General features: G+C 37.9%; 2 protein-coding genes across 2 annotated transcripts in view; both read left to right on the forward strand.

Moving 5' to 3' along the window:
- The first annotated feature begins 281 nt into the window (after positions 1-281).
- adap2 (ArfGAP with dual PH domains 2) lies at positions 282-6779 on the forward strand. Its single transcript, XM_034711068.1, has 11 exons — positions 282-740; positions 1578-1702; positions 1786-1877; positions 2232-2320; positions 2554-2666; positions 3774-3923; positions 4007-4090; positions 4431-4493; positions 4710-4787; positions 4893-5121; positions 6297-6779. Exons 1-11 carry the CDS (start codon positions 653-655, stop codon positions 6323-6325), a joined length of 1140 nt encoding a protein of 379 aa, XP_034566959.1. The 5' UTR covers positions 282-652; the 3' UTR covers positions 6326-6779.
- A 1741-nt stretch (positions 6780-8520) lies between these two features.
- Positions 8521-12668, forward strand: part of rhot1a (ras homolog family member T1a) — a 30303-nt gene continuing 26155 nt past the window's right edge. The window contains exons 1-3 of the mRNA XM_034711124.1: positions 8521-8933; positions 11856-11914; positions 12026-12107. Of these exons, the coding sequence (XP_034567015.1) occupies positions 8897-8933; positions 11856-11914; positions 12026-12107 (178 nt within the window). The 5' untranslated portion in view covers positions 8521-8896. The remainder of the gene's footprint in view (positions 8934-11855; positions 11915-12025; positions 12108-12668) is intronic.

Here is a 12668-nt window from a genome sequence, read left to right on the forward strand (position 1 = left end):
TGCTGTTACTCGCCTTATCTAACACCTAACCCTCACAGTGGTTTAAGAAATTAAAATAATGACGTAATAACAGTAGACCATCCTTCTGATAGTCCGATTCACTTTTGTAGGTCATAATAATCAACAATAGCAGTTTCAGTGTGTTTCATAACTAAGTAAAAACTTCTCACTAGAGCTTTAATCTGATTTTCCGCCCTGCACAGTTTTGCAGTGGGTCAAGTTGTGATCAAGTTAAGGTTTATCCCAATTAAATAAATGAATTGTTGATTGATTTTAGCTCAGTACATAAAATGATGAGAGTTTGTTGTGTGTGCTCTGAGCTTGTAAATACTTTGCTCACCGGATGAACTGGTTTCAGGTATGAATGTAAGCCTCATCAACACTCACATTTGAAATGAGTACAGAAGTGGTTGGTAAAACAGGAACAACCCTCGGTGACAAATCATTGTTTCTGTCAGTGACTGCTGAACGCGTTCCAGTGGAGGGAGGTCCGGTTTGAGTTGTGGTTGTGACATTCAAAACTGTCACAAGTTCCAGTTTTTTAAATCAGATGCGTTTCGCCACGTGTGAAACAATGTGACCACCATGTTTAGAGTGAAAAAGCAACGGGATTCATCGTCGTGTGTGGAGAAAATCCTAAGTTTTTACCGGAATGGCAAACCGTGAACGCAACAAAAAGATCCTGCTGGAGCTAGTGAAGCTGGCTGGAAACAGCAGGTGCGCGGACTGCGGCGCGACCGGTAAGCAATAAGAATTGGTAATGTATCAATATGTTAAATCTGCATTAAAGATGTAAGTTGCAAGCTTCTAATATTGATCATACTCGGGGATTCAACAGGCTGACTGTTACTTCCAAAATTGTTGTAATGTTGGATACCAGGTAGTCAGTGGCTCCCTGTATTAGTCCCCCCTTTTTACCAAATAGTATCCCCTTGATTGTTGTGTCTCTTTAGGGACCTTTTGCTGCATTTTTATTGAAATCTCAGAGGCAAATTTCCGAAATGATCTGCTAGGTCCCACAATTATTTTTTACATACAAGAGAAGGTCGCCCAAAGCTTCATTTTGTTATGCTTACAAGAGCATGCATTTCCCTCCCTCATCTTACTGTAAGCCACAGCCCCACCTTAAACTAGTATTTCATAAACACGACCCAATTAAAAGGGTTATTCAGTGCATTCATTGTGACTGTGTTTTGCTAGTTGTTTGATGTGATTGTTAATTTTAGTGTTGCTTGTTTTTTTATGTGGAAGTTTTTATGCTGCTGTCTCGGCCAGACCTCTGTCGTTTAAGGAACTTCAAATCTCAGTTATGATTTCCCTTGTCAAATAAAGGTTTAATGTGTCCAGTAAAATTAATTGTGACTTAATGCACATAGTCTACAAACAGTGTAAACTCTAGAGGTTAGTTTTGCCTTAACTCATCACAAGGTCAAGACAGTCTCCCTGTCAATGTGTATTTTTGTGATGCTATCCCTGTTTTGAATTTAATTTATACCAAAACACCTGGGACCTCTGATATTCCAGTTTGTAGTTACACCATAATAAATTTAAACCCCTCCCTCCTCCACACATTTCAGAGCCAGAATGGGCGTCCTACAAGCTGGGTGTGTTTGTGTGTCTGAATTGCTCTGGCATCCATCGCAGCCTGTCCAGTCGGGTCAAATCCATAAAGCTGGACTTCTGGGAGGAGCCACTAGTGGAGGTACATACTTTTTCAATATCATGTCATTGCCTCTGATTTTTTTCTTGTTTAATCTTTAAATATGTCTTTTTGGTGATTCAAAGTTTATGAAATCCAACGGCAATGACATCGTTCAGGCAGAGTATGAGAAAGCTGTTCCACCGTATTACTATCGTCCCCAAGAAAGTGACAGTGTGTAAGTACATTTTAATCTCCTATTTGACAGTGAAACCGTCTGTGACTGGTGTCATCTAATGTTTCTATATCAATAATATTTGCTTGCCTACGGACATTTTTTGAAAGAATCTGTGTTCCTTTGAGGCCTCCACATTGGACTCTTTGGTTATGTGTACTTTTGTGCATGAGCAACAACAAACTGCTGACAGGGGAGTGGTACAGAAAATAGAGAGAAGTGCAACTACTGAAAGTTAAAATTGGATGAGCTTCTGCTGTAAGAACAAAACTACTGAGTCATGTTGTCTACTGTATGTTGACTTACTGGAGCAGAGAAGGTCTGCTTCCCTGTTTAAAAAAAATGTTTTGTCTGCAGTGTCTTAAAAGAACAGTGGATACGCGCCAAATATGAAAGGATGGAATTCACAGGAGAAACCAAGTATCCACCTATTTCATACACAACAGGTGTGCTGTTTTTCTTACATATATGTCTTCTGCAGAACACATTTATTTCTGTGTTTACTGGTGTCAATCTGATACGCCTTATGAGGTTCCTCATACTTGCGCAAAACAGTGTCAAGATGTATATCTATGTAATCAGTGCAAAATGTATATCTAAGTAACCACAACATATAGAGGCTACAGAATGATGTGCATTAAAGCTTATCTGATTGGAAACACCTCTTGAATCTTTTCAGGTTTCTATGAGGGGATGCTGTGGAAAAAAGGAAAAGAAAAAACACAGTTTCTAAAGAGGAAGTTTGTACTGTCAGAGAGGGATTTCACCCTGACTTACTACAACAAGGAAAATGTGAGCATTCTGCATCAATGACACAGTTCACTGTAAATGAACAATGGCTTCTTTTAACAAATATCATCATCAAGTTTAACAGGCTTTAAGCTATAAACTTTTTTAATTTTTACAAGATACTGTGATAACCATATGGACAGAGTAAAAACCAAAGTTACAATCCACTCTCTGGGGGGCAGAGCTAATTCTGAAGAGCAGGGTAGCTTAGCTGGTCAGGAAGGGTGATCAACTCTGGAAGGTAGGGTAGCCCATTTTGACAGCCCAAGTAGTTTACTCTGATGGTTGCGGTATAATCTGGGAGGTAGGGTAGCTCATTTTTCGAGGCAGATGGCTGTCTAACATGAGTCTGGTTCTGATCGAGGTTTCTGCCTGTTAAAGGGAAGTTTTTCCTCGCTGCTATAACTAGCTTAATAATGCCAGGTGCAATGCTCATGGTGGATTAAGGTGGGGTAAGACTTAGTCTTGCCCTGTATTGGTGTTGGGACTCATTCATAATTTGACATAGAGTGGTCTAGACCTGCTATGTTTGTAAAAAGCGTCTTGAGGTAACATTTGTTGTGATTTGGCGCTATACAAATAAAGATTGATTGATTGATTGATTGATTGATTGATTGATTGATTGATTGATTGATTTTTACATGTAGTGTTGCTTACATCAAAAAATAGGAAAGCTCATTCTTACAGGTTGGGTAGCCTATTCTGAAAGCTGTGGTAGCTTTGTCTGAAAGGAAGGTTAGCTCATTCTAAATGTTAGAGTAGCTAATTTTGACAGGTCCGGTAGCCTATTTTAAAATACAGGGCACATTATTTCAAGGTAGGGTAGCAGAGCTGATAGAGCTCATTCTGACACCAAAATTCAAATTTTTTTAGTAAAGAAAAATGACAACTAATTGATGTCACTAGAGTCAAGGGATCACAAATATTGGTTGTGTTCTTTCACATCAGTCTATCAAATATTTGTTGATATATTGTGGTCTCATCGAAAGTGTTGGACCATCCGACTGACTTATCATCCATGAAGCTATCATGTCTAAAACACCCGCTTGTTTGTTACTCCCATTGCATGCATCTTTCATTTTAACTCTGAAGTACACATTTGTCATCTAGGAATCCAAAGGCCCTAAAGCTGTGATCGCCATCAAGGACCTAAATGCCAACTTCCAACCAGAGAAGATCGGCCATCCTCATGGGCTTCAGATCACCTACCAAGACGTCGATCACACTAGGAACATCTATGTTTACCATGAGAGTCCTGAGGTGGGACCAACTGATCATCCTAACTATAAATGACAGTATCTTTAGAGCTGTGGAGAAGCTCACAGTTTCTTCTTCTGCTCTAGGAAATAGTCACATGGTATAACGCTATTCGTGCTGCTCGCTATGCCTACCTGAAGACAGCGTATCCGACTGGAAGCGATGAAGAAGTAAGTGTCAAACCTTCTCAAAATCAAATCAACTGAGAAAACATTTGACCGTTGAGCGTCAGGATTAGACTCAGATCGGTTGTTTGTTCTTTACTGTTTAAAAACTTTTCATAATAGGTATAAGAAAAAAAGGGGGAAGACATTTTTCTCCTTTCAGTACCTCCAAGCTGTTGATGCACTTTAATATTGACTCTAAATACTTAAAATCACAGTTTATTCACAGCAAATGCAAATAACTTTAACTTTCAGCAGAGCCAACAGTCATAAAGATGTATACTTGCCTCTTTAGGTCATATGTTTGAAAGGTTAAAACGTATGCACTTTCACATTTCTTTGTCAGCTGATACCAAAGATAACGAGAGGCTATCTTAAAGAGGGATTCATGGAAAAGACTGGGCCCCTGGTAAGTTGTTCATGAATAAAAAACATTTGTAATGAATATTATCTCTGATTTTATGTGTGATTTTTTTAACACTAAAACAAACACACTGAATCGTTTTTGTTCTGTTTGATCGTTGTGAAAGAAGGAATAGAAGGAATTTAGCTTGGTCTTGAAATGTTTAAGCCTAATCGGTCGTTTTTCATGTCAACCTTTAACATTAAATGTGTGTTCTGACAGCAAAAGGAGTCATTCAAAAAGAGGTGGTTCATGTTTGACTCTCAAAACAGAAAACTGTTCTACTACAAGGGCCAGCTGGTGAGGAAAAACACCTCTTATCAATCATCTCTGTGCTGTGCATCACTGTATCAATCCACTTCAAGCATCCTTACCACTGTTGTGTGTTTATCATCGTTAACGCAGGATGCAGAGGAGTTAGGCGTTATATTCATTGGCACAGAAAGCAAAGGATACTCTGTGAAGGAGTGCAACCCAAAACACACTCGGGGGAACAAATGGAAGTTTGGCATTCTAGTGGAGACGCCTGCGCGACAGTTTGTCTTCATGTGTGAGCGGGAGAGGGAGCAGAAGGAGTGGCTGGATGCTCTGAGACAGGTCCTGTCCAGGCCCATGGCACCGCAGGATTATACCAGTAAGGAAGAAACTCAGAAACTAGGAAATGTAATTGCTTTCTGATATTTACACTCTACTTTCAGTCAGTCTTATTAAATAATCTCTTTAACTCCATGCATTTTGAGGTCTGTCCAGCAGAGTGTGAAAGGATGTAATCAGTCAAAGGATGATGCAAATTCTTATCCCATTAAAACTCTAATCTTCCACGTTAAAGTTATTTGATTTTAAAGTAGCAATGTACAAGAAGGAAATCAAGCAAAGGCACAAACCTAGGGGCACAATCAAAGCCTGATTTATTCTAAAAATGTTGGGAAAAGAATAACTCTTAAGATTGGCTTCCTTTTATAACAGTTATACATTTTTTGAGCCTTTCAAACAACACTAATTGTGTGCAGTAAGTTAATATCAAGCTTACAAACATGCTCATCAAACAGCAAAATAATGCTGTTAAACATTTTTGGGGTGTTTGATTTATACCACGTTCACCTTCAGAGATTAGCATGTAAGGGTGCTACAGTTTGATTCCCAGAGTAAACATCAGAAGATGTTACAATGTTACAATGTCATTTATCAGACGCTTTTATCCAAAGCAACGTACATATGAGAACAAGAACAACACAAGCAAAGATCTAGACAAGAGGAAACAAGATCAGTAAGAGTAACAAAGTGCTTCAAGTCTATTTGGATGCATGTACTGCCAAGCAGTGTGAAGGCAATGCACAAGAGTAAAGATCACCCAAGATAATGCAGCTTTTTCTTGAGGTGAACATTCAGTAGTTGTGGAGATATTTTAGGAAAAAGTCAAACATGCAACCTTATGGTGGCGCTAGAGGTCAGGCTATCCTCAAAGTATTTAGAATACAATTATTGATTTATTTGCAAAGTGGTTAACAAAGGTCATGTGACAGATGCAAATACAAGATGCATGGTTATTTAATTAACAACATCACAAACTTGCACCCAGCACTGGAGAAAACTAAAAAACAATAATAACAATAATAATGATAATAATAATAATAATAATAATAATAATAATAATAATAATAATAATACATTTTATTTATGGTGCCTTTCAAGACACTTACTGTCACCATGCAAATGCAACAGCAATAAAACAGACTCACTATAACTGTTGTATATAACTATGGTATAATGCCTCTACACTGTGTGACCCTGCACATTCTTCTCTTCCAGTTGAGGCCAACATTAAGCATAAAAAATGAACTACAGAGCGGTTTAACAACAGGATGGAGAGGAAACTCCGGAGCATGAAAACTCAAGTGACAGATCTCCTGTCGCACAAGAGATGAACTGCTCACTTTATTTGTTCCATCACTGACTCCCATCTTTGTGACTGACTGTTATCCGTGCCACAGCCTGGAACACAGACCTTCATCAACTCACTTATTGCTGACATTGCATTTGATGCTAAGTCTTGGACCTTGGGAAAAACACTGCATCATTTTGTAAAAACCAGTCATGTGCACAAACATACACCCCAATGTTATATTGTAAGTGATGTAGTCACTGCGGATCATTGTGCTGTATTTATTTCTAAATCTTTTTAAAATAAATTTATACCAGTGTCATGAATTTGCATTTTGTTGAAACATGTTGCATGGCAGTGAACCCTTAAAAAATGAATAACTTGAAAAATAAAGTTTTGTTGAATTCATAGATAATATGTTAAATACATGTTGGATAAAAATGTAGTTTAAATGTAGCTGTAACAACTTATTTTCCAAGCACAGCTTTTGTAAGTGGGATTAGGGAAATTCAATTTTATTGCAAACTTTGTTTGATAAATCCAGATTCTACGGTGGCCCTGAAGGGCAAAACACAACAACATTTCAGAAAACACCACGTTTCACAAAACACGATATTACAGAGAACACGACGACATTACAGAGAAAACAACAGCAAAACTCGACAACATTACAGAAAACACAACAACATCTCACAAAACACAACAACATGTTGCCTATCTTCAACACCACAGGACTTCTTCCAAGTCTTTACATTCCACCATTTGGATATTGTACTTCAAAAGCACAGTTCAAACTACAGTGTGAGGAATGTGTTTCATTTCCATTGCCCCCCGACAGTCCCCTCCTGGATTCAAACCCAGGACTCTTGCATTGAAAGGCAGCAACCCTTTCCTTCACACCACAGGGCAACTTTACAGTGCTTGCCTCTTTAGGGCTTTTAATTTCACAATTTTTTGTAGTAGTTCAAAAGCACAGCTCATGCACATGTGAGGAAACTGTTACATATACTACTGGATCCAGTTGCAGGTGAACTCACCTGCTGCATTGTTATGTGCTTAAACCTGATTGGTGTGTCTACAATTAAGCAAACGCATGTTTGCGCACCTGATGTCTGTGTTTAACCAATTGGCTCATAGGTGTGGTAATTTGACAGTCAGTGCTTTGGAATTGCAAGGAAGTGACATCATGATATACTTTGGTGTCTAATGTATACAAGTGTGTTTAGTGTTTTGCAAATCACTGTGTGTATTATTTTGCAAAAAGTGTGAGGCTGACATAGTGCTTATGGTGCAGATCTGGCCGGATGTTTTTCTCCTTGAGTGTAAGGATTTGATAATTGTGTAATACTTCTGATTTTAGTGTTTATGCAGTTGATAAAAACCAGTGGTGGTCAGTAACAAAGTAAATTTACTTGAGTATCTGTACTTTAATTGTGTATTATTTTTTGAGGAAACTTATTACTTTTACTCTACTATATTCAGAAGACAATTATTGTTCTTTTCACTCCACTACATTTCTATCAATGCTCTAGTTATTCACTACTTTTGCTTTGAAGTCAGCTCATGATTTTTCTTTTCTTAAATCTGATCCCTAAGGCAGTACATGTGTTTGTGTAGTTCTGTTTGTCTCAATGGTTTAGCCCTACTTGTATACTATACTACACCATACTTTGTTTCATTCCAGATCAACATTTCAAACTATGTTGTCTGTGCTTGGAGTAACTTAGTGTATCGTTTTATTCCATGGTATAGTTTTTAGAGATTTTAAGTAATGGTTTCTAAATAAAAATAATGTAACAGAATGTACTCCTATGTATTTTTGACTGCACTTATGCTTTGTGAAAATATAACGTTTTGAGTTTTTTTAAGAAGTACTTTGAATACCGAAGTATTTTCAAAAGCAAGTACTTCAGTACTTTAACTCAACAACAAAGCAACTTCCACTTGTATTGGAGTAATATTTGACCAGGAGGATCTACGCTTTGACTTAAGTAATGAACCTTTGTACTTTGTCCACCACTGATAAAAACTCCCAGTTGCTGTTAGTTTCATTTCATTTATGGGTGGGGGGATATTGAAGATCTGCAATTCCTCACTTTAGCGCCAGGGGGCAGGACAGAGGGCGTTTCATAAATCCATGTCAAGTTTGTCCTTAACGGCTTGTTGTAGTTGCCGGGTACAGGAGGTCGGGCATGCTCGTGAAACAGTCGCTGCGAAATGCTATGCAACCGCCGAAAAGGCTGTGATTTACATGAAATTACAAAGATACGTGCCATAAACTTCTTTTTAAATATAATCTCTGTTGAGCTAATAAGTCAGGAGTTTAGAAGAGACTCGTAGAAAACCTCGGAGGAGCACCGAAAACTGTCCGTCCGTTTTGTCCTACAAAGGCGCGGAGAGTTTGACAGCGACAGGACTCCACTGCGCAGGCGTGACGTTAGATAAACTAGCCGGAGGAGGACGGCATCAAGAGGACTCCATGAAACAATAAAGACTTTCCTTTCTGTGGAGGGACAAGAGATAAAACATGAGGAAGGACGTGAGGATACTGCTGGTTGGGGAACGTAAGTAATAAAAGTCATAAATCCCTGAACGACTGAATGCTGTGCTGGGTGACATGCTAATGACAGGAGCTAAAGGCTACAGCTAAGTTAGCAGATGCTCCCAGTGAATCACAATGTCCCAAACAGTCCGAGTGTATGTGCTATAGGTGGCTGGCTGCTTTATTCTACAGTGTATGAATAAAGGTGACTTTCAGCTATCAACATGTATGATTACTTCTAATATGATTGGCTTTATTTCATATTTTACGTTTTTTTTCAGTTAACGCTGCATTCACGTGGTGTTGGAATAATAATCTCCTTAAAATCAAATCGACCTCAAAGTTGAATTAATGCGCTTTTGTGGTCTATTCGTTAAAGTGGGATAGGATGTCATTTGATCAGAGGGGATATGAACTCTACCCTTCAAACCTCCTGTATTCTGCAATGTAGTACAAGTTAAGCTAACCTGATTTTTAACATTACAATTTCAATGTTAAAAAAAGCCATCTCCAGAGACACAAGAGTTCTCCTGAAGAGCAATGCTTAGATTACATAAATATGCAATTTAACATCAAAAGAAATCTTCTGATACAAGCAACAGTGTCTAATATTTATTGTCAGACCATTTTCCAACTTATATATTAGCTAAGTCTATGACATGGTAAATTATTGTCAGAGTGAAACAATGTATTTTTTCTTTTTAATTTTAATTGATTTCTACTGTATTTGTAATGCGCATTTATTTTTTTATTTTACTTTTTATTTGTTTTTTTCCAATATTAACAAACATAAAGAACAACAAATTATACACAAACAAACAAACATAAATATAGTAAGGAGCTTCTTCTCAATATCTATATTGTTTTTTTGTTTTTTTTTATGAATTCTTTTCCACACAACAGTTATCACCACCTGTCTTTTTATTCTGGTAATCACTCCATTTATTCAAGCGTTGTTCGTGGGTCTGTGCTTTAGTTCGCAGGTAATGTGTCAGTTTTTCTAGGGAATATAATTCTTCCACTATGGCCAACCACTGTGCTAGACTTGGAGGATCACTTTATAACCAGTTTCTTGTGACGGCTTTTTTGCAGGCAAGAATCAAGATTTTATGAAGGTAGATATCCTCTTTAGGGGTCAAGTCATTAGGGATCATGCCCAGATACACAATCTGGGGGTCTCTGGGGATCTTGTAACACAGAATATATTCCAAAGATTGAACAACACTATCCCAGAATGTTTTCAATTTTACACACAACCAGAATATATGTGAGTGATTGACATTCAGCTGACCACATTGTCTCCAACATTGCTGCTGAGTTGCTTATTTTTAATTTGGGGTGTGACAAAAAGGCGTCTAACATTCTTCCGCCCAAATTAATGTGCATTTGTTTTTGAGGATGTTAAAATAAATTAATACCAAATATTTCCTCAACCTTGAGGGGGTGTTTTTAAATCATTGGTGGTGTGTGTCAATAAAACAGTCAAAAACCACACAAGAAGCTGTTTTCTTTCAAATGTAGCAATTTCTCACATTGTTGATGCAAAAGTGTAGAAAATACAGTTATGACTTTAAATATATAAAAAATTAAGATCACAGAGTGTTGAAAGTAGATCAACTTTTAGCTCAGCTCTATCTAATAAAGGCAAGCACTGCCTCTAAAGCAAATTTAAGATAGTTTGTAACTTCAAGGTCTCTACTTTTTCCAGGAACCTGGAGCGAGGGCAGAAATGAGCCATAAAGGAACAGCCTTTTCCTGTGTTTGACCTATTCTATTTGTTCCCAGTAAAGATTATGTGTTGTTGGTACTATTTATATTTCAGTTGTGGCTGTGCTGGATGGCCTACATTGCCACATTAGGCGAGTTGGTACCGACTGTTCCAGAGAGACATGCAGCCAAAATGCTACGTGCCGACTTCATCGTCAAGAAGTTCAGCAGAGTTCAGTTTGGGGGTTACACAGACAGCCTTTAACACCACTGGGGATTCAGATGGACTGTATAGTTGATTAGAATTTGTTATGGGTTTGAATCAGCAATATATTGGTTTTTAAAGTTATATTTTTGGGGCTTTTTCACCTTTATTTACAGAGGAGAGGACAGTGGATAGTGTGGGAAACTGTGAGACAGTGGGGGAATGACATCTGGGAAAGGGCTGCAGGCTGAATTCGTACCCAGGCCGCCTGCTATGTGGGCACGCAACTTAACCATTAGGCCAAATCCACCCTTAATAATATTGGTTTTTAGACTTTTTGATGTGGAAAAAGAGCATCACAATTTCTACAGACTTAAGGAGATGTCTTCACATTGCAGCCTTTGTCCAAACAAAAGTCCAAAAGCCATAGAGATTTAAATTGAAGGAATATAAAATAGTTACAAATATAAACATAGAACATTTGACATTCTTGCCAAATTTATTGCGCAAGTATTTCTTGATCGATTAACTCTTTTTATTATCAGTGTATGTTTTTAACATGGCGGCCCATCACTTGCTCTGAGGAAATGCTGAGTGTTCACCAAAATAAACTGATACTTCCCTTTTTATATTTAGACGTAACATTTCCCGCTGCAAGAAGGGAATCCTTGTTGTGTAGCTGTGGGCATACCTGCAAAAATAAAAGATAATATATAATAATGCATGTCAGTCATTTTCGAATGACCCTGCAGCCCTTTGTGGAAGCTCTCTGTAACAGTCCTTGTTACAGACCTTGGTTTCCCACTTTGCACTGAAGCTTTGTCTTTGGTCGAGTCTTTAGAAAGCTAATTTAAGAATCTTTGCACTTTGCTGCCACTCTCAACCCTTTCCAGCTGCTCTCATCTGTGTCCTGTCAATCAATGCATTACACAGACCGCTCAGTAAAAGCATTGTAGGAAGGTTGCATACTCATGTACCATTGTCAGGAAATAAAAGTATGTCATTAAAACCGATTCTCCTTTTCCTTTACAGCCAAGGTGGGGAAGACCTCGCTGATAATGTCCCTGGTCAGCGAGGAGTTTCCTGATGAGGTGAGTATCACATGATAGATTTAGTTTACACTCTCATCTTGATCATTTATATCATTTGTTATTTGTTGAGGCTTGCTTTTCATAAATGGATAAATGCCTTCCGTCTTTAAGGTTCCTCTGAGGGCGGAAGAGATCACCATCCCAGCTGATGTCACCCCAGAGAGGGTGCCCACACACATAGTGGACTACTCAGGTAAACCCTCCACCTCCTACAGAAACACACAGACTGCAGGAATTACATCAGTGTTTCGAGGCAATTCCTGAGATAGGGTTTAACAAACATGCCTTGAATATGAAGCTGTTGCATATCAATGAGTATCAGTTTGACTGCTTATTGCATCTTGATAATAATAATAATAATAATAATAATAATAATAATTTTATTTGTAGAGCACTTTTCAAAAAACGTGTTACAAAGTGCTTTACATGGGCAGCAAAATAAAACACACAAGTCAAGATAAAGAAATAAAACATATTTTAAAAGACATAAAATTCCCCTAAAAGAACTCTAAAGAAATGAAATTATTTTAAAATATATTTCTTAAAACGGTTAAAATAAAATAAAGTCAAATAAAATTTAGATAAAATCCAGGATCTGCGATAAAAGTATGTTTTAAGAAGGGACTTAAAAGAGCTCCCTGACTCAGCAGACCGGATCTCCTCGGGCAGATGGTTCCAGAGTGTCGGACCCCTCAATGCGAACGCCCTGTCCCCTTTTGTTTTCATTTTAGTATTTGGAATGCACAGTAAACTT

This window comes from Notolabrus celidotus, chromosome 20 (assembly GCF_009762535.1).
Source record: "Notolabrus celidotus isolate fNotCel1 chromosome 20, fNotCel1.pri, whole genome shotgun sequence".
Classification (NCBI taxonomy): domain Eukaryota; kingdom Metazoa; phylum Chordata; class Actinopteri; order Labriformes; family Labridae; genus Notolabrus; species Notolabrus celidotus.